Source organism: Microcebus murinus, chromosome 2 (assembly GCF_040939455.1).
Source record: "Microcebus murinus isolate Inina chromosome 2, M.murinus_Inina_mat1.0, whole genome shotgun sequence".
NCBI classification, from domain to species: Eukaryota; Metazoa; Chordata; class Mammalia; order Primates; family Cheirogaleidae; genus Microcebus; species Microcebus murinus.
Genome location: NC_134105.1, coordinates 2,454,671 through 2,476,075, shown reverse-complemented (window position 1 = coordinate 2,476,075; position 21,405 = coordinate 2,454,671). Strand labels below are relative to the sequence as shown.

Sequence of the window (21,405 nt, the reverse complement as noted above, 5' to 3'; positions counted from 1 at the left end):
CTGAGTAGCTGGGACTTATAGGCGCACCCCACCACACCCGGCTAAATTTTTTCTGGTTTTCGTAGAGCCAAGGTCTTGCTCTTGCTCAGGCTGGTCTTGAACTCCTGTCTTCAAGTAATCCTCCTGCCTCAGCCTCCCAAAGTGCCAGGATTATAGGTATGAGCCACCATGCCTGGCCTAATTTAAATTTTTTTTTTTTTTTTTGTAGAGATGGGGCCTCACTATGTTGCCCAAGCTGGTCTGGAACTCCTGGCCTCAAGCAATGCTCCTCCTCCATCCCACCACCCTCAGCCTCAGCCTCCCAAAATGCTGGGATTATAGACAGGAACCACTCCACCTAGCCAAGAATTTTTGAAATGAAATGGTAGAAAATGTACAGTTTTACAATTGCTTTTTTTTTTTCTAGTTAATTTTATATTTTGGACATTTAAAAAATGCCAATACAGCCGGGCGCGGTGGCTCACGCCTGTAATCCTAGCTCTCTGGGAGGCTGAGGCGGGCGGATTGCTCGAGGTCGGGAGTTCGAAACCAGCCTGAGCAAGAGCGAGACCTCGTCTCTACTATAAATAGAAAGAAACTAATTGGCCAACTAATATATATAGAAAAAATTAGCCGGGCATTGTGGCACATGCCTGTAGTCCCAGCTACTTGGGAGGCTGAGACAGAAGGATCGCTTGAGCCCAGGAGTTTGAGGTTGCTGTGAGCTAGGCTGACGCCACGGCACTCACTCTAGCCTAGGCAACAAAGCAAGACTCTATCTCAAAAAAAAAAAAAAAAAAATGCCAATACAAAAAAAAAAAACCCTGCCAATACATAAAAATATGCCTCACTCTTATTAATGGCTTCATGATATCTATGATATGTCTTAATTTTTAAACTGGCCCTCTATGAGTAAAGATTTGGGTTGTTTCCAGATTTCATTCTCACAAGTGATGCTGTAGTGAACAACCTCGTACCTATATTTCTGTGCACTTGTGAAATAGCATCCATATAGTAAATTCCTAGGAAAGGGGAATTGCTGGGTGGAAGGATGGGAACAATTTGCATTTTAATAGCTATTTCCAAATTGTCATCCAGACAGCCACTTATTCTCCCACCAGTGGAGTATTTTGGCCCTCCATGTGCTCTTTAAGTTAGGTCACCATCTTTCATGAGTATGTCCCTGACATGTGAGGGTGGGTGGCTAGACAGGTGTCCCCTTGCAGGGTCCCCAGGCATTTCTCTTCTTCATCCACTCCCATTACTGAAATGCTGTGGCTCTTGGCAGGGGTGCAAGGGCAGCTGCAGTAGAGTCTGATATCATGCCTCTAGAACTTCCAAGGGTGGGTGGCAGAGAGGGCACCATGCATAATTCTCTTTATGTTTCTGGTAGTTTCTATGTTTCTGGTAGTCTCTATGTCTGGTAGTCTGGTAGTCTCTATGTTTCTGGTAGTTTCCCCACTTCTAAGGATCCTCTTATATAGCACATTTTTAACAGCATAGATTACAGAGGCAACAGGCTTGTGCTGAATCACAGCACCCCTACTTATTAGCTGTGTAACCTTAGGCAAATCACTCTAGCTTCCTGAGCTTCAATTTCATTATCTTTAAAGCAGAGATAATAATAGTGTCTGCCACCCAGGGTTATTGTGGAGACCAGATAAGGGAATGTTTTAGTCTGTGTCTGATAATTTTGGTTTCTCAAGTTTTGGTAGGCCTGTTTGTGTTGGCTTTCAATATGGGGTCTTACATGTGTGCCTAGTTATTTTTGATTGTGTATTAGATATTATGTTTTTTAAATTATTTGCAGGAAAAATTTGAGGCCTAGGATGGCAGGAATTTCATGTGCTCCTACCATAGGCGTGGAGACACTACCAGTCTGGGATGACCTTAATCCAAATTCAGGGCTTGAGTTTCCCTAGAATTTGAGCTTCATTCCTCTAGAGCCCATTAAAAGTAACGTTCAGTTTCCCAACTCCTTCTTCAGACTATGTAAATACCTCGAAGGGAAAAACATCTGGGTTTACCTCCCTAAGGCTGGTTTGATATTTTAAAGATTTAATAAACTTTTCAATCTAGCTTCTTTGGTTGTCCCAAATGGGAAGGTTGGTCCAATTTACCTAATCTACCATCATAGGAAGCAGAATCCCCACTGAGTATTCTAAATCAGCGGTCCCTTACCTTTTTTGGCACCAGGGACCGGTTTCATGGAAGACAATTTTTCCATGGACTGGGGCAGTGTGGGGGTGTGGGGGAGGGGGTTGCGGAGCTCAGCTGAGAGGCTTGGCCCATTTCCTAACAGGCCAGGGACCAGTCCTGGGCCAAGGCTGGGGGTTGGGGACCACAGGTCTAAATGTTCAAAGCATTTAGCACATTATCTTTGGCTGTTGTTAAACCTAAAACTTCCATGTGATTTTTAAGGCACAAAAAACCAAAGTTTGTTAGATTCATGCGAGGCAGGACACAGGCTTTCCGTGGCCAACAGCTCAGAGCCACGGCAGGGTCACAAAGTCCCTTGCACCTCCCGCTGCCTAGGTCCTACCATTTAACTGATAATTACTTCTATGATAGCAGCCTTTGAAAATCTAAGTCAGATCACATCCCTTTGCTGTTAAAGACCTCTGGTGGCTCTTGTCTCACTCAGCATAAAAGCCAAAGTCTGCCAGGCCCTGACTGTCCCCGCTCAGACTTCTTTCCCCTTTGCTTACCTGTGTGGCCACACCGGCCTCCTTGAGTTTCTCTGACTAGGGCGACGAACTGATCCAGGTTTTGAAACTGAAAGTCTAGGGCAAAGCGGAGCAATTGGTCACCTTAGCGCAAACGAAAGCCACGTCCCTGCCTCAGGGCCTTTGCACTTGCTGTTTTTGCAGCCTGAGCTGTTCTTCCTCAGATACCTGTGTGGTTGTTTCCCTCATGTCATTCTAGGCTCTGCTCAAAGTCACCTCCCTCAGGGAGGGAGTACGTATCCATAATAGTGCATAAATGCGCACACACACACACTGAGTCACTCTGTCCCTGTAAACTGCTTTACATTTCTTTCTTTCTTTTTTTTTTTTTTTTTTTTTGAGACAGTCTCACTCTGCTACCCCAGCTAGAGTGCCGTGGCATCAGCCTAGCTCACAGCAACCTCAAACTCCTGGGCTCCAGCAATCCTTCTGCCTCAGCCTCCTGAGTAGCTGGGACTACAGGCATGCGCCACCATGCCTGGCTGATTTTTTCTATATATTTTTAGTTGGCCAATTAACTTTTTTCTATTTTTAGTAGAGACAGGGTCTCACTCTTGCTCAGGCTGGTCTCGAACTCCTGACCTTGAGCGATCCTCCAGCCTTGGTCTCCCAGACTGCTAGAATTACAAGTGTGAGCCACCACACCCGGCCCACAATTCTTTCTTTTATTTTTTTGAGACAGAGTCTCACTCCTGTTGCCCGGGCTAGAGTACCGTGGCATCAGTCTAGCTCACAGCAACCTCAAACTCCTGGGCTCAGGCGATCCTCCTGCCTCAGCCTCCTGAGTAGCTGGGACTACAGGCATGCGCCACCATGCCCGGCTAATTTTTTCTATATATTTGTAGTTGGCCAATTAATTTTCTTTCTATTTTTAGTAGAGACGGGGTCTTGCTCTTACTCAGGCTGGTTTCGAACTCCTGACCTTGAGCAATCCTCCCACCTTGGCCTCCCAAAGTGCTAGGATTACAAGCATGAGCCACAGCGTCCTGCCTACATTTCTTGAGAGGTAAATGAACAGGATCCAGGCAGGACTTCTGCAGGCCCCTATGGGAAACTCTCAGGAAACAGCATCCACCCCAATGCCAAGACAGGCTGAGACCCAGCAGCTGTGGGCTCGGCCTGCATCCCGGGCTTGGGCCCACAGGAAGACAAGTCCTGTCCAAGGCAGCCTGGGTCTGTGCTGGGCATGTCCAGGGAAATAACGCTAGTTTCCGACCAACAGGACTGGTGTTCCAACAATGGGGCAGATATTTTGAAATCCTAGCTGTCCTGGAAGTCTGGCCTGTCTTTTCCGTGGTTGGAAGTGCGGCCCGGGAGCCTTTGTTCCTTGGACAGACTTGGCCCTGGAGAGGGCCTGGCCCCTCAGGCTGTCCAGGCAGGTTTAAAAGTCTGCGGTGGCCAGTGGCTGGGCGGGACTGGAATGTGGCTGACCTGTCCTGCCTTGGCCACAGACTGCCCTGGGGAAACAGGCCTCCAAGTCCTCCTCTTCCCTCACCCCAAGCTGAGAACCCCCAGCACCCCAGGGCAGATAGCAGCCGGGTCTCAGCCCCAGGGCAGATAGCAGCCGGGTCTCAGCCCCAAGGAGTGGCCAGCCCTGACCCCAGGCGGACGCCCAGGCCTGTGGGCTGCCCTCTGGGTCCTCCCCAGAGGCCAGGGAGCTCTGCTACTTTTACCCACAGGCCGAGGCAGAGCCCAGCTGGACCACGCCTTGAGGTATTTGGACGTCAGCCCCTGCAAAAGACAATTGACTGTGAATTTATTCAAGTTCAAATCAACAAGCATTCCCCCGGCACCTGCTCGGAGCCAGGCTGGGCCCGGCCCTGAAGGTTCCCAGTCGAGGTGGAGCCGTGGAGGGCTGCACAGGGTGGTCACCTGAGACAGGGGGACCAAAGGGCTGCCCAGCGGCTGGTGGGAGGAGCTTCAAGTCTGCCAGGAAGCAGCGGGTGGGGGTTGGTGCCCAGGGTCTGAGCGGCCATGCCAGGGAGTGTGGCCTTGTCTTGCTGCTGGCAGGGAGCAGGTTTTTCGTCAAGGCAGTGACACTTTCAGACTGGCATTCTGTTCTTGCTGGGATTGTTGGGGCCCTGAGCGTGAAGGGCAGTCTCCTGGATTAACTCATTCAATCCCCATGGCCACCCTGTGAGGTAGTGCTGTGAGACCCCCACTGTGCAGATGAGGAAATCGAGGCCCAGAGAAGCTACGCAGCTTGCCAGAGGTGACACAGCCAGTAGGAGCTGGAGCTGGGATTTGAACCCGGGGAGCCTGGCTGGCTCTGGAGGCTGACTTGGCGGTGGCAGCGGCGGCAAGCGTGAGGCCCCAGGCCCAGGCAGGGAGGGCGGTGGTGGCCTGAGCCCAGGCCAGAGACATTCTGGAGGCAGAGCTTAGAATGGCGTGGGCAGCTGGTTCACAGCCAGCCTGCCCCAGGCTGCACTTGTCCCCAGGCTGCGGTGGGCGGATGAGTAGGTGACGGTGGCCCAGCCAGTTGCTGGACAGTGACTGAACCTCCCGCCCACAGCCTCTGGGGAGCTTCCTGGGCCTGAGAGGCCTGTTGTCTGGCTGTCCTGCCCCCACATACCCTCAGAGGAGCCCCTGGCCAGTGGCCTCAAAGGTCAGGGAGGCTTGTCCATGGCTGAAGGGCTCCCAGAGTCGAAGGCAGGGGTGCGTCCGGGGAAGGGAGAAGTCCACCTGAGCTCGCGTGGCCGCAGTAAGCAGGAAGGGCCGTTGACCAGGCCTGGGAAGGACCCCTGCAGGCACGTGAACTTGGCTGTCTCGGCCGGGGAAGGAGGCGCCAGTGGCGTGGAGGGTGGTAGGGAGGCCCTGCAGGCGGCTGCCTCACGTGAATCCAGCCCCTACCTCCTGGCTGCCCTTGTGGGTCTCCAGGCCCCTCTGAGCCCCAGGTCCCCCCTCTGTACAATGAGGGTAGCAGTGATATGCGACAATTCTAGCGTCCTTAGGCAGATTAAAGGAGATGCCCCCTTGGAGGTCCAGGGCCTGGCACACAGGGGACTGGCAAATGTCGGTGTTCCCGCTGCATGCAGGGCGGGGAGCTGGGAGGGACGGCTGAGACAGGCGCCCCGCCGGACAGCAGTCTCTGTCTGAGGGACACACGGGCAGGGGCTCGTGCACGAGCACACGGAAGACAGCAGCGAAGGCTCCCCGGCCCTGGCCTCTTCCACGCCTGGCACCGGGCTCCCTGCCAGCAGAGCTGTCTTACCCCTGCCTCTCCCCAGGCGTGGTGACGGTCACACACATGCACACCCTGCGGTGCGGGGGGCAGCCGGGAGCTGTGGCTGGGCACCCTGCGGTGCCTGCTCCGGGGCTGGAGGAGAAGCCCACTGCCCAGGCTGCCCGCCTTGGCCCCAGGCTCTGTGAATGCTGTCCCGGCCCTGCTGTCTCTGGACTCCAGCTCAGTCCCAGCCCCAGGGGCCTCTGAAGGTTGGAGAAGGAGCTGCCCGGGCGGTGCAGGAGCACGGGGTGCCCCTCTCAGACCCCTCCTGCCTGGGGAGCCGCATGCCTGCCAGCTGTGGGATCACTCCAGCCCCCCTCAGATGTCCTATCTCGGGCCCGCCAAGCTCCAGGCTGGGTTCCTTAACACAGGCAGCCTCATGTCATAGCCCTAGTCAGGGACTTCTCGGGATTGTCCCCATTTTATAGAGGAGGAAGCTGAGGCTGGAGGCATCAGTGACTGTCCTCTGTGGTATGTGCTCTCCCTGTCCTTGTGTTCAACCCTCAGCAGCAACAAGGGCTGGGATGGGGCCTGGCGGGCTGTGAGGAGGGCGTTGCGGGGGCTGGGGCCTGGCCAGGGCTTGAGGGACAGGCTGGCTCCAGGCCAGGGGCTTGTGGTCCAGGTTTCCACCAGCATCTTCCAAAGGGATGGACCCGCAGACGGCTGGGGCTTCAGGCCAACGCGTCTGCCTTCGGAATTGTTTTATTTGGAGGGGAAGGAAGGGTCTGTGCTGCCCACGCCAGGCCCTGCTGTTCACCCCTCCTGCAGGTGCCAGCCCCGGGCACATTGCCTGCTGGCCAGGGGATGGCCCCCAGCCCACCCCAATCCCCTCCAAGGCGTCACAAGTCCCATTGGTCCTGGAGGGTCCTTGGTCTGCACCTCCGGAGGGCAGAGGTGGATTCTTGTCTTTACCTGGAGCTGGAGGTCTGGCTGGGAGTTGGGGGGGCCTGGCCAAAGGGACAGAGGCAGGAGAGCCAGAGGGCTGGCGCCCACTCTCACCAGACTGTATGACCAGGCTCTGGCAGCTCTAATTCCTACCAGGCTCTGCAGCTGGCCTGGCACACCGAGCCACAGCGCGGGCAGCTGCACCCGTTGTGCCCCCGACCCCCACACAGCGGGCTCTCGCCGCCTGCCCTGGGGTCCAGACAGGCTTCCTCAGGCAGCAGGAGGGAGAGGAAGAGATGTGGTCACCTGCCCCTGAGCCCTCAGGGGAACACAAGGGTCCTTTTTGGGGCTGGTGGGGCCACTTGGCAGAGGCAGGGGCCCCCCAGGTTTTCATCCTCTGGGGCGAGTGCTTGTGCTCTGCCAGGCTCCCTGTGAAACCCTGTGTGGCAGGTCTCTCGGAGATGACACCCTGGGGTGAGGGACTCTCTCCTGGACCCATTTTACAGATGTGGAACCTGAGGCTTCAAGTACTATCATGCCCAAGGCCACGTAGCTGGTGAGGCAGAACTCTGAACCTATCCTGCCCCATGGGGAGCTGCCCTCAGGGAGTCAGGAGCCAGCACAGTGGAAAGGGGTCACCCAGGTGGCTGAGGGGAGAAAGGACGCCAAGGGGCCTAAGGGAGTTCCCCGGACTATGAGCTGAGGCGGAAAAACACCCTGAGGCCAACGTCTCTCTGTTGGCTGTGGCTTCCTGGGAGGCAGCCACAGAGGGGTGGGGGTCTGCTCCTGCCACCTGCTCCTCTTCCTCTTTTGGCCCCTTACTCAGCACAACCTTGCGGGGGTGGCCCCTGTTCGGGCCCTCACGTGGCACTTCCGCCCTCAAGGAAGCAGCTGTGGTTTGCACAGGACGTCCAAGGCCACTGCCAGGCACTGGGCGAGTTGGCCCTGTCCCTCTGCCTGTCCTGCCCCGGCCCCAGGCCAGGGGATGCCACTGGAGCTAGAAGGAACCGGAGGTGGGGACGAGAGGCAAACCTCTGGGGACACCCCGCCTGGGCTGAGGCTCCCTGTCCGGGGGCTGTGGGGCTCCCGAGGACCAAGTCTGGGATAAGGCGATAAATATAAGAAGTTCTGTTCGCTTGTTTTTATTTGAATTTCTGACTTCGTGATAGCACATAGTTTTTGGGAGAGAAGACAACATAGGATAGACTATGTGGTCTTCTATGTCTTTCGTCTGAGCTATTATATTTTTTAAAAGTTAAATGTCTTTGGTCTTTTTCTTTTTTGTATATAAAATAAAGTTTGATGGGGTTAATAATTATATTTTTATCATTTATAATTAGATATGTTTTTATGCTTAAATTTTGATGTGATTTTGCTTTAATATAATTTTTGAGTGAGTTTGATGTGATTTTGGAGACCAGCTGACGCAAAGGCAGGGAGGCGGGAGGCACATGTGGGGACAAAGAGGACATGGGGTGGGGAAGAGGGGCGAGGCTCCGAGTGGTCAGGCTCTGTGCCCACGGGGAGTCGGGACAGAGGGGCAGAGCGTGGCCTCCTGTGTGTGGCTGCCCGGGGTCCTGGGTGCCAGGTGTCCCCTCAGGAGGGTCCCAGATGGACCCTTACGAGTGGGGCCTCCTCACGTGGGTACCTGAGGGGTGGGGGGTGGGGTTCCTTGTGTTCAGCCCCGAAGCTGAGGGCAGGAAGAAATATTTGCCCCGCCCAGGCGGCTGTGCTGGGGTTGGCTGTCCTGAAGACAGAAGCAGGTGCGACTCTCGCCAGGCTCAGATGCAGAGGGGTCTCAGCTCCAGGACCACCGACCACCCCCGGCCCTGCGGCCCTGGCCTCTGCTGGGGTGGGTCTCTGCTGAGACCACAGGTGGCCATGGATCATCTCACTCCCAAGCTGACACCCCCATGCTGGCCTCTGGCCAGGTGAACACAAGCCAGGGGCACCCCCAACCTCCTGTGGCTGGGGCCCAGGCCATGTGGGTGCCGGTGATGAAGGACGGAGGGCCTGCGTTTGTCCTCCCTGGCCCTGTGCCGCCGGGGTGGGTGGGGCGGGGGACAGACAGGCATATGGTTCGAATTACTCAAGCAGCTCTTGGGACCTTAGCCCTCAGCTGGGGGTGTGCAGGCTGCCTGGATGGCCACCTCCAGCACCCCCCAAACCCCCCACAGCCCTGGGGTGACCCCTCCACCACCCCCAGGAAAGCAGAGCCTTATGCTGCCAGCTCCCTTTGCCCAGGCCTTGGGTCTCCCTGTTGCCAGGCATCTGGTCTGGTGGGCGGGCCGGCTCTGCCTTCAGGCCTGGTGGCTGGGGGGGCCTTGGCAGGGTCAGACAGAAGCAGCTTGGCAGCAGGGCAGGGCCCGGCGAGGAGGCCAGCACAAGGTGCCCTTGGCCCCTCCAGGTCTAGGTTTCCGAGACAGAGTCTCACTGTGTTGCCCAGGCTAGAGTGAGTGCCGTGGCATCAGCCTAGCTCACAGCAACCTCACACTCCTGGGCTCAAGCGATCCTCCTGCCTCAGCCTCCTGAGTAGCTGGGACTACAGGCATTCGCCACCATGCCTGGCTAATTTTTTCTATATATATTAGTTGGCCAATTAATTTCTTTCTGTTTATAGTAGAGATGGGGTCTCGCTCTTGCTCAGGCTGGTTTGGAACTCCTGACCTTGAGCAATCCGCCTGCCTCGGCCTCCCAGAGAGCTAGGATTATAGGCGTGAGCCACCGCGCCCGGCCTTAGTTGTTATTTTCTAGCTTGAAAAATTTGCAATTTTTATAAGGCTCTGGAATAAGTAGACTAGTGACTTTTCACTTTGCCACCTATGTAGCTGGATTTTCATGCGTCTCATGGTTCTCGAGGGTGGCTCTGCACCCACACTCCACCCCCCCTCCCACCCAGCCCCCCTGCAGGGGCAGCAAGGCTCCCTGATGTGCTGTGGCCTTTTTGTCCAGGCGCAGCCGGCCCAGGGCTCCATTTGTGGCACCACCATCGGTGTGGGGGACATAGTCTGATGGGGAGGCAGCCGGGTAAAGTGCGGCTGGCCCGGGGAGGGGAGAGACCCTCGGTCAGAGCGCAGAGGCAGAGCCCGGACCTCACAGGCAGCCTGAGGATCAGGCCTGGCCAGCAGCTCTGGCCCGCCCACCCCCGGGGGGCCTCTGGGGGTGCCTGGGCTCATCGGAGCTGGGCGATGTGCCTTGAACTTCCTGGGGAGGGGCCCAGGTGGAAGCGGGACACAGCTCTTGGGGCACCATGGCGACCCCACAGGTGCTCCCGTTCCTCGCTGAGAAATTCTGCAGGGTCCAGCTGGGGCTGGGGGCCAGGGTCAGGGGTCAGGGGTGGGATGCTGGAATTGCTCCTGGGGCAGCACATTTTTCTTCTCTGAAAACTTATCTTAGCAAAGAGACCACGAAACAATCGCACTCTTTTCCGGGCCTCTGCGGTCCCCAGACGGCCAGCCCATCTCCTCGGCGGGGGCTCCGAGGGGGCCGGGAAGGCGAAATTTATAAAATGTCTGTAGGAGGGGAAGAAAGGCGCTTTGTGTGGGGCTGGGGCCCTGGCCATTGGTCAGCTCCGAGGCCCCCGGCCGCTCCCAGAATGCTTCCCTCCCCGGGGAGGGCCGCTCTTGCTGGCCGAAGCCAGCCCCCATAGTCCCTGTGGCCCCCACGCCCCTGCACCCAGCGCGTCCAGGCCAGTCCCCAGGCCGCCCGGCCTCGGAGGGCGCAGGCCGGGTGGGGCAGCCTCCCCGGCCTCAGCATGTTTCTGTACTGGAGGAAGCGGGGCGCCTACGAGCTGGAGGCCTTGCCCGGCGACCTGGCCGAGGTGGAGCTGGGCACAGTGGAGCGTTTCTCCTGGAGCTCCACCCTGGACATCATCGAGGACCTTGGGGGTAGGTGCAGACCCACCTCCCGGGAGGACTTCGGTAGGCTCTGGCGCCTGGTCTACCTGGCCTCCTCCTGCTGGCCGGCGCCTGCTCGCCATGCACACGCTGCTGACAGCCATTGCTCCGCGGTGGTGCGGGGCAGGGGCCCTCCTGAGAGCCGCTGCTGGTGCAGGAAAGGGGCCCGGGGCGTGAGGCCCCGACCGGAAGGGTCCCTCACCCTTGAGGGCTGGCCCAGCTATACAGTGAGGGCTTCAGGCCTGGCCTCTGCCTCCCTCCGCCCGCAAGGCCAGGCCACAGAGTTCTCTTAGGGCCGTGTGGTGGGATGAGCTTTTCTGGAATGTTCATCTTCCAGGCCCTGGGGTGTGAGTCAGTTCTTCTATTAGCCCCATTTTACAGATGAGGAAACAGAGGCATGGAGAGATTAAGCCCTTAAGAGGCAGGACAGGATCATGGGGGATGCCGAGCCCCACAGCCTGTGTTTGGCTGCCACCCTGGCTGTTTCCCAGGGGTGAGATGTCGGGAAAGTCGTATAAATGGGAATAAGGATGCCGCCAGCGTCGTAGGGGACTGAGAGCACCAACAGAGATGACCCACGGGCCGGGAGCTGTGACTCACCCCTGTAATCCTAGCACTCTGGGAGGCCGAGGTGGGCGGATCGCTCGAGGTCAGGAGTTCGAGACCAGCCTGAGTAAGAGTGAGACCCCGTCTCTACTAAAAATAGAAATAAATTAATTGGCTAACTAAAAATATATAGAAAAAATTAGCTGGGCATGGTGGCGCAATGTAGTCCCAGCTACTCGGGAGGCTGAGGCAGAAGAATCGCTGGAGCCCAGGAGTTTGAGGTTGCTGTGAGCTAGGCTGACGCCATGGAACTCTAGCCCGGGCAACAAGAGTGAGACTCTGTCTCAAAAAAAAAAAAAAAGAGATGACCCACAGAGTGCTTGCAGCAGCGTGCGGCAGAGGAAGGGTGTGGTGGTGCTGGCTGTCGCATTGCCATTCTGTTGTCCCTGCTCAGCTGGCCTGCACCGGGTCCTGGCTGTGACCTGGTTCTGTCAGGGCGCTTTGGTCTGGTCACAGACACCCAGGTCTGGTCGCTGTGAGGCCGTGAGCCTGGTCCGCCCTGGGATGGTGGCACATGCCCAGCCTGGCACAGGCCCTTCCCTGAGCTCATCCTTGAGCCAGAGTGGGGTTCCCCAGGGGAGGCAGGAGGGAGCCCCCAGACCATGTGGGACGCTTCTGGAAAAGGGAGACAGAAAACGCTGCTCCAGAAGGGAGAATGGAGCCTGGTGGGCGCATAGGCCAGGCGTCCCTGCCCGTGACGAGCCCCTGGGAGACGTGGCTGCTCAGAGGGGAGGGGCAGGTGCAGTGCCCCCCTGGTCCCCAGGAGCTCCTGCACCTTCAGGGGTATGTTTAGCAGGCAAGGAGGGCAGGACTGAGGCGACGGCCCGGCTGTCCCAGCTCCTGGAGCTGTGTAGGGTGGGGGTGGTAGGAGTGCAGGGGGGTGGCCACGGGCCAGGCAGGGGCAAAGCTGCCCTCTGCTCTCAGCAGGTGGGGTGGGGGCGAGCTGTGGGAGCCCTGCCTGCTGTACCTCTTTGCCTGGCAGCTTCCTGTCCACCCGAGGCCAGCAAGGTGGCCGAGAACCCAGCAGGGTGGGACTTGCCTAAGGTCTGCGGTGGTCCAGGCAGTCCCAGACCAGGGAGGCCCAGAGTGAGGCTGTGTCCCACTCCTTGCCCCCAGTCCGACTGTGTTCCCAGTCAGGTGCAGTGTGGCTGCTTGTGGTTTGCGGGGTGCTAACCCTCCCAGGCGCTCTAGAGCTCAGCCATCCTGCCGGCCACTGTGCTGGAGATGGCCACACCACTCAACACAGCTCTGGGGTCACATCTATGAAGGTCTCCAGCCCTCCTGCCTCTGGGGTTCCACAGCTCTGGGGCCCCTCGGATCATACTGGTGCACAGCTAACATTTAGAGGGGGCTCCTTTAAGCGCTGGCTTCTGGAAATGCCAGGCCCACGTCTCAGGCAGGGCCATTCTTGGAATAATCCCCTTTCTTCTGGCTGGGGAGGTCCTGCCTGGTGGCATCCAGATATGCCCGAATACCCTCAGCCTGAGCCCCAGGTCAAAGGCCCTGCTCACCCGCCTGTGCCACCCCAGCCCTCCTGGAGTTGGCAGAGAGGCCGCACAGCGGCTGAGCCACGGCCATTAGCAGGTCTCGTGGGTGAGAAGGGCGCAGAGCTGTGCGGGGCTAGCGGCAGAGGGCTAGCGGGCCCACGCAGGGTGGGAGTCAGGCCCCAGCGCCAGCCCAGCCCCGTGAAGTGGAGCATGACTGTCGGGAATCGGCATCTCAGATCATTTCTGCAGCGGCTCCTGCTCCTCCCTCAGCCGACCTCGGCTCCCGATGGACTCGGGGAGGAAGCCCACGGCAGGCAGGTGCCAGGCGCCCATGGCAGCCTCAGCCAGAGGAAGCAGCCGGCCCCAGGCCTGTGTGCAGAACTGTGTGGATGGTCCCTCCGGCCCCAGGAAGGAATTCTGACTGTGTCCTCCCACCTCTCCCTACTGAACCCGAGGGGTGTGGGCGGCCGTGGAGCTCTCCAGTCCCCTTAGCGCCCTGGCCCCGGGCTGTAGGCAGGAGCAGCTTCCGGGCGGTGGCCCGACTCCCGCCTCTGGCTGGGTCTCGCTTAGCTGTCCCACCCCAAGATGCCCCACGGTGCTTGGGGCAGGGGACTGGGGCTATGTTTCTGTGCTAGGCCTCAGACACTCTGACCAGTGTCCTGCGTCAGGAGTGGCAGATATTCTGGGACCAGTAGCCATGTGCCTACGATAAGCCCCTCTGGCTTTTGGCTGGGTTTGGGCCAAGTCTTGCCCTTCCCAGGCTGCCCTGGTGAGGGGGGTGCAGCCCCTGCATAGCCCGTGGCAGCTGCCCAAGCACGGACAGGCTCCCAGGAGGGCTGGGCTCGCGTGGGAGGGGGCATCCAAGGCCACAGCTGCTTCCTGGGAGGGGCAGCCTCTGCACAGCCAGGCCGGGTTGGGAGGTCTGGGCAGGGAGGGACTGCCTGCCTGGGCCAGAGGGGCTCATCGGAGTGAGGGTCTCACCCGGAGAATGTGAGAACAAGGGTGGTTTCCTGTGCACTCGTGTCAGCCTGGGGCCAACTGGGAAAGGAGCACTTATGTCATGATGGGGGCACAAGTCCGCATTTGCCGAACACCCCATGGTACCAGGCAGCATGGGAGCGCTGTGCCTGTGTTAGGAGCACAGGCTCGGAATCTCACAGACCTGGGCTCCAGTCTCAGCCTCATCACGCACTAGCTGCATGACCTTGGGAGAGTCGCTCCACTCTCCGAGCCTCAGTTTCCTCATCCATAAAATGGGGACAGTGATCATCCCCGCCCCCTGTACAGGTAGATGGTAAAATGAGACCATCTGTGGAAAGCAAAGAGTCCCCAGCAGCAGGTGTTCAGCAAGTGACAGCCGTGGCTATTGTCGATTGTTCCTGAAGAGATCTGGTGGGAAGGCAGGTCAAAAACGATAGGTCGGTTCAAAGGCCCGTCCCAGGGCAGTGGGAGTGAGGCAGGGAGAGGCGCATCTGCAATTGGGATGTGCTGTGCCGGGGAGGCTTTCCAGAAGGCAGCAGCATTAAACCTTGGCCGGGAAGGAAGTCAGCAGATAGCGATGGGGAGGACAGCAGGAGGCCGAGGGCAGACCCAGGAAGGCTGGGCGGGGTCGGAAGCTCAGCTACCGGGGAGGCAGTGAGCATGAGTGAGGGGGGCTGGGAGAGGCGACAGGGAGTGGTGGGGACGGTGGGGGCTGGAAGGGCTCGTTCTGATCCCAGGCAGACACAGCTCGGGAACCGGAGCCATCAGGAATACGCGTCTGGAGCTGCCAGGCTCCTCTGGTTTGTCAAGAGAAGCCAGAAATCTGGATTTTTATGTGAAATCTCTCGACTTTTCAAAGTTGGCAACCAATTTAAATTCTTCTGAAACACTGTGCTCAGCCAAACAAAACATGTCTGCCGGCCGGCTTCTGCCCCGGGCGTCCCAACGGCCAGTTCTGGTGGAGATCGCGTGTGTGGGGGGAGCCAAAGCGGCCCCCTGTGGGTGGGGAGAACAGCGCCAGGGCTCCTCTGCCTGGCAGGGGGGCCCTGCTCTCCCTGGGGCTGTGGGAGTCAGCGGAGCTGGGGGGCAGGGGCCTGTTTCAGACCCTGCTCAAGTTCAGGGTTCCAGGTCTGCCTGGGGCCTGGCTGAGGAGCATACACCTGCTCAGGTTGACCCACGTGGGGGTAGGACAAAGAGGCTGGTTGCCCATGGGAGCTGCCTGCTGAGACAAAGTTGCCTTCCCCCTGGCCTCTCTGCTCTGGGGTGGCCTCCACCGCAGGTCCCCTTGTCCCTGCTCCCAGATAGTCTTGGGGCTCCGTTCCCCATTCAGACAGGCTCTCTGTGACCTCAGGGCTCCGTGGCCTGAGGGAAGTTGCCTGTCTCAATTCGTCCACTCAAGAGAGCACATCTGCGAGGCTGAGCTAGGCTAGGTGGCCACTTCTGGCCCAACCGACACTGCATGACGGCGCCTGGTACAGTATGTCCCCCTTACCAGGCCCGCCCTTTCCTCAAGGGCTTACATGGGGGCAGATTGCCTGCAGGGGAGCCCATGGCAGGCCTGTGGAGGGCTCCACCTGTCCCCATGCCTGATCCCCACCCCCAGCCTCCAGAGGCCCCTATCTGGGCCCTGAGAGCTAGCAGGGTCCTCACTGATTTTTCTGAGTTGCAATCCCAGGGAGAGAGAAGTTCCCCCATGTGACCCAGGAAGTTGCAGCTTGAGAGCAGAGCACACAGAGAGCTACCTCCCAGGGCAGGAGGACCAAGCAGTCCACAGGGTCTAGAAGCCCCAAGAGTGTGCTAAAACTGAGGGGTTAGAGGCCAGAGTTCAGACAGGTAGACACCAGCACCTGGAAGTACCAGCACAAAGAACCCCAGAGACCAAGTGTCAACAACCCCGTGACAGCCACGGGGCAGGCAGGCCCTACAGTGGCTGTGGCCTGGTGCAATCACGGCAGGATCTAGACAGTTGGGAAGGCAGTTCCAGACCCCAGTGGCAGAGGAAGTGGCCCAGAGCCTTCAGAATATGGAGCCGGAACCCAGAGGTCTTGGAACAAAGGGCATGAGAAACTGACCCCAGATCTAGAGTTTTGGGAACTCAGGGACCTGGAATCTTTCTGGAGACAATGGTAGAGGTTGTCCTGCTCAGTTCCAGAAGGCCCAGGTGGGGTGTGTGGGGAACTCCCCCAGAGCTGGATGAGGGATCCAGTTCCCCATGGAAACCCCGATGGCAGAGGAGGGGCTGCGAGAGTTGTGGCGGACAAGAGCTCTGAGCCCACCCCACCCTCGAGTCAGCTCCCTGCAGGCAGGCAGGGCTGGGGCTTCAGGCCACTGGGACTACTAACCCCAGGACCTTGTCACCGTCCTTGCAGGGCTATCTGCCACCTTGGCTGGCCCTGCCTGCAGCCTAGAGGTAGAACAGGCGTTGCTGGCTTGCTGGACAGCTGAGGACGCACAGGCTCCAAGAGGGAAACCAGCACTGTGCCGGCGGAGGCTGGACCAGGCCTGAGAGTCCTGAGTGACCCCTAGCAGGTGCGGGTCCCCCCTTCTCAGGAGCCCTGCTTCACACTGGAAAATGTCTGCACAAAGAGGAGACTGAGGGACACTGGGGCGTTGCTGGAAGCCGCAGGGTGCCCGTGGCAGCCCTCGGTGCACATGCTCCCGAACGCAGCCGCTCCTCAGTGCACTGGAGACGTCCGGCCCCCACGGGGCTCTTCAATGGGTCCCCAGCACCCAGCTTAAGGCTTGGCACATGGGGGACTTCAGGGGACCCCCGGTGTGTGTTTGCTGAATGAACCACAGAGCCCAGAGAACTGGGACTCACCACAGTCTGTCTACTCTGCCAAGAGTCCCTGGGGCAGGGACCAGGCTCTGGTCACCTGTGGGTCCCAGGGCTCAGCCCATGTAAGGGACCCATTCAGGAGGGCAGGCACCCTACTTCAGCTGCAAGGCCTCCAGGAGAAGGGTCAGGGAGCCCACCCCTCAGACTCTGGGAGGTGGCCCCTGGCCCCACTGGAAACTGAATCTTCTATACCCAGGACAGGCTCAGGAGCACCGAGTCCCTTGGAGGGTCTCAGCCACCTCTTCGAGAGGTTCTATTTCTGTAGTGCAAAGGGGTCTGTGATCATTAAAATCCTGTCCAAGTGTCTCCTGATTCACTTCATATGAAGGACAAGACCAGGCAAAACTAACAGATGGGCTGCGGGCTGCCATGCGGGGGAGAGTGGCCGGCATGGCGGAGCCAGCTCGGGGGCTGGGGATGCCCTGCTTCTCCTCTGGATACTGGTCAGTTTGTGAAAATAAGTTTTGTGAAAACATAGGGAGCCGTGCACTCACGGCAGGTGCACTTTTCTGTCCATATTTCTACTTCAGTAAAGTTTTTGAACTGCAGAACCAACAGAGATGGGAATAATAAAACAACAGTAGCAACCAGGCCCCGCTCCCCTTCGCTCCCCTTCGCAGGCCGGGCAGCCCTCGTGCTGTCATTTAAACTCTGTAACCTCCGAACTGGGGCGGGGGCTCTGCGTGGCTGGGGCGGCCCTGGCCTGCCTTCCTGTGGCCCCCTGCCCACCGAGATGGCACCTTCCACACCGGGAGGAATCGCAGTGTGGATGCCCCCCCACACCCCCGGAGGAGATGGAGACAGTGTCCCTTGACCACATCAAACACCTTCGAGCGAGGTGCCCAGCCTCTGCGGGGGCTGGCCAGGCCGGGGGAGCTGGGGCGGAGGGACAGTGCCTGGGTCACCTAGTCATTTCGCCCAGCCCGGTCCCCGCGGCTCCCCGCCCCCCGCAGGCGGGGCCCCCGCCGGCTCCGCCCCCCGCCACCTGCCCCGCCCGCCGCCTCCCGCCGCGAGGGTCCGGCGCTGCGGCCTCCGCGCGCCCCAGCCGGGCGCCGGCTCCATGGGTAAGTGCGGCGGAGGTGCCTTGGCCCTCCACGCGGTGGCCGGGCGGGCAGGGCCCCGGGGCGGGCCGGGGAGCGTGGGGGGCTGGCCGCCCCCTACTCGGGCAGGGCCTGCGGGGTGGAGGCGGACGCCGGCCTGGGCTGAGGGCCGCGGGGGCTCAAACGCCGCCCCCCTGTGGGGCCGCTTCGGCAGCACCCAGCTCCCCCACCTCCCGCCCCCTCGCGCCCCCCTGCCCGCCGCCCCCTGCACCGTGCCTCTCAGCCCCGCATCCCTGCCCCCTCCGCTGCTTTGCCCTGGCCCCCAGGAAGAGGCAGCTCGGAGGGGGCCAAATTCAGGGCAGCAGCGGAAAGGGGGGGCACCCCAGGCCTTTGGGGGTTGTCTGCCCCTAAAGGGAGTGATGTGGAGGGCAGGGTTGGGAGGGTATCTTGGATCCCTGGAGTCCCCCTCCCCCCAGCCACCCTGCAGGGATCCCCCAGAAAGCCTGGGTCCCCGCAGGGTCACTGAACAGCCGCCACCCCCAACTAGTGGGACAGAGGGAGGGAGCAGCTTATTTCCAAAGACGTTTTCTCCCCGTGGAATCTGGATAATTTCCCTAGGGAACTGCAGCAAGAAAAGGGCTCTGCAAACAGATTCCCGTGCAGATAAGTTGGCATTTAAAAGAGAAAGGGACACTGACTTCCTTTGAAGGGAGGACTGAGGAGACTGCCCCACCCTCCTCTGGTCAGGAGGCCACAGGGGCCCAGGGGAGCCTGAGTGTCCCCCGCCCCCACCCCCACTGATACCCTTTGCTCCTCCTCTGCAGACGACCAGAGCCCGGACCAGAGCCCAGCTGAGGAGAGGGGACTGCGCTGTCAGAACCCGGCCTGCATGGACAAGGGGCGGGCGGCCAAGGTAGGGAGGCTGGACAGCCTGGGGACGTTTGGGGGCAGAGGGGACGGGGCTCTAACCGCCCTCTCTATCCAAGCACCGGATATCCAAAGAGCCCTGGCAAGAGTGCAGCTGTCTGGGCTGCAGGGCCACAGGTTTAGGAGGCAGAGGGGCTGCCCCTGGCTCAGGAATAGCAGAGGGGGGGACTTCTGCAAGGACAGGACGGGGGAGTGGGCAGGGGTGCTCCAAAGCCCTTTGCTGCACTGTGGTCCTTGCAGCTGTCCCATGTCACAGATGAGGAAGCTGAAGCTGAGCAGGGGGAAGTGGTCCCCCAAGGTTCTGGTCCAGTGCCCAGCTGGCACCCTGCCTGTGGTACCCCACTGCTCTTCAGGCCTGGGAATGAGTCTGGGACACTTTGGGACTTGGTGAGCATGACTTTGGCGCTGGGGATGACAAAGGGAAGAAGGGGCCAGTGGGACAAATACTGCCTGGGCGCTTCTGCCCGTGGTGTGCCGGGCTCGGTGCCACAAACTCTCTGTGCCTTTAAGCACTGCCTGCAGCAGCTATGCAAGGAAAAGCACCAACACCTAGTTTTCCAGATGAAGATACCGAGGTTCAGAGAGGTTGTGTGACTTAACCAAGGCCCCACAACTCATGAGAAATGAGCCACGGTTTGAACCCAGGTTTGGCCCTTCCCAGCACGCATGTAGGTGACAGTAGTACTGACTGGCACCACTTACAGCGTCAGACCCAGGCACTGAGGACTCAGTGGCTCCTGCCCCAGCCTTCTGAGATGGGTCCTTATCTCCACTTACAGGTAGAGAAACTGAGGCTCAGAGAGGTGAAGCAGATCACCCAAGGACAGATTGCTAGGAAGTGGGAGAGCTGGGATTCGAACCCAGTACCCAGGTCTGTGTAATGCCAAGATCCCTGTTCCTAACCACTGTGTGGCGCAACCTGCCAGCTACAGGAGATTTAAAATGCCACCCTCCCACCCCCTAGCTCCCCTACCCCACCTCCACCCAGACACACACGCTCATTCTGACAGGAGGACCATGGTGGGAAGGAACATGGAGAACTGTTCTGGGGGCGAGGAGGGGAGGGGGAGGCCTCCAGTTGCCGTGGTCACCGGGCAAGGGGGCGGCTGTGATGTCAGATACAATCTGCTGGCACGGATGGTGCCTGGCATCGGGCTCTGGTGTTGGCCGGTTGCCTCTGTCCCAGATGGGGGCTCTGGCAACAACCTGGCCTCAGTCCCCGCTAGTGTACATCCAGCCGGGGGTCTGCAAAGCCCCGAGGCCTCTGCCTGACCTAAAGAGTTGGCAAGGAAGACCACAGCCTCTGCTCTGGGCAGCTGCTTCCAGGACAGGACCCCAAGCTGCTGCAGGCTGCAGAGTTGAGGCCCTGAGATGAGAACTGGTCTCAGAGTGGCCGTGGGCCTCCTGCCACATCCAGACCCAGCTCCAGCCCAGCTCTGGCCTGCCTGGAGCTCACCACAGCTGACACTGGCATCAGCAGCCTGCACCCGCCTGCAGGGGAAGAGTCTGGGCCCTGTCACCACTGGGACCCAGTTGGGGATAAACTGCACAGACTCACTGCAGGGACAGAGATGACCGAAGGATCAGAGGCAGGAGGGCCAGTCAGGGAGGACACCCTGGAGGAGGTGGCCTCTAATGGCCATGAGAACAAGGACAGGCAGAGCAAGGGCAGTGCAGGAAGGGAAACTGCCACAGCCAGAAATGCAGAGGCAGGGGCTGAGAGGAGGTGAGGGACACTCAGGTTTGGTGAGAAAGAGGACCAGAGGATATCACTGTTGTTGATGATAATAGTAACCACCATGGACCAAACATGTTTCTGTGCTGGCCACCTGCTTGTCTCAGTGAGCCCTCACGAGAATCTCGGGAGAAAAGCCTTCTTCCTGCTGCCACCTGACGTGTAAGGAAACTGAGGCTCAGAGAGGTGAGGGAACTTGCCCACGTCACACAGCGTGACTGCCGGAGCTTGGCCTGGAGCCAGGCCTCTCCCGGCAAGAGCCCCCTTCTTGCTCTTCAGGAGGTGGCTAGTGCTTTGAAGGAGATGACTTCATTCATTCACCAATCAGCTTTGAGTGTCTGCCGGTGCAGGCCCAGCTGTAGGCTCAGGAGGTCCCCAGGGAATGAGGGGGTGCCCTCCTGGAGCTGACGTCCTAGCTCCGCTGGGAGGAGGAGGGAAGGGAGGTGACGACTTTGGTTGGCCAAGCTGGCGCCCCAGGCTGCCCTGGGGAAGGGCCGTCTAAAAACAGGGGTGGACCCTTCGGCTTCCGGGCCCACCCTTGGTATTTTGTTTGAGGCTCTCCTGGGCACTGGGGCATCTGAGATGAATCAGCCGCCCTGCCCCTACCTCCTGCTCCTGGAGTTCCCACTGCGGGGAGGGGATAACCAGGCTGGTCTTCCTGGAGGAGGCAGCTGGAGTCCTGAGGAGTAAGGTGGTATGGAGGAGGAGGAAAGCTGAGTGAGCAGGCAGGGAGGTTGGGGGCTGTAGGGGGCAGGTGAGGCCAGGGGAGAAGGAGGCAGGCTGGACCAGGAGAGGCATGCCCAAGTGAGGAGTCTGGACTGTGCCACAGGGAGAGATGGTGTCCCTGCCCCTCCCCAGGGTGAAGATATGTACAGTGGCCCATACCTGTGAGCTCCAGGATCAGCCTACTCTTTTCCAGCTGGGTGACCCTGGGCAAGTCACTATACCTCTCTGAGCCTCAGCTTCCTCATCTGGAAAATAAGGCTTCTAGAGTTTCAGTGAGGATTAAAAGAGGCCCTCATGTATAAAGTGCTGAGCACGGAGCCCGGCATCACATAGGTGCCCAAGGGGATGCTAGCTT

General features: G+C 59.2%; 1 protein-coding gene across 3 annotated transcripts in view; it reads left to right on the top strand.

Moving 5' to 3' along the window:
• The window catches only part of PLEKHG5 (pleckstrin homology and RhoGEF domain containing G5), a 51,120-nt gene that overhangs the window by 5,981 nt on the left and 23,734 nt on the right, over positions 1-21,405 (top strand). For 2 of the 3 annotated variants that reach the window (XM_012791530.3, XM_012791531.2), the window contains exon 2: positions 18,487-18,575. In XM_012791530.3, the coding sequence (XP_012646984.2) occupies positions 18,487-18,575 (89 nt within the window). Of the gene's footprint in view, positions 1-17,619; positions 17,687-18,486; positions 18,576-21,405 lie in introns of those variants that run through there. The other variant, XM_012791534.2, reaches the window with a different exon arrangement.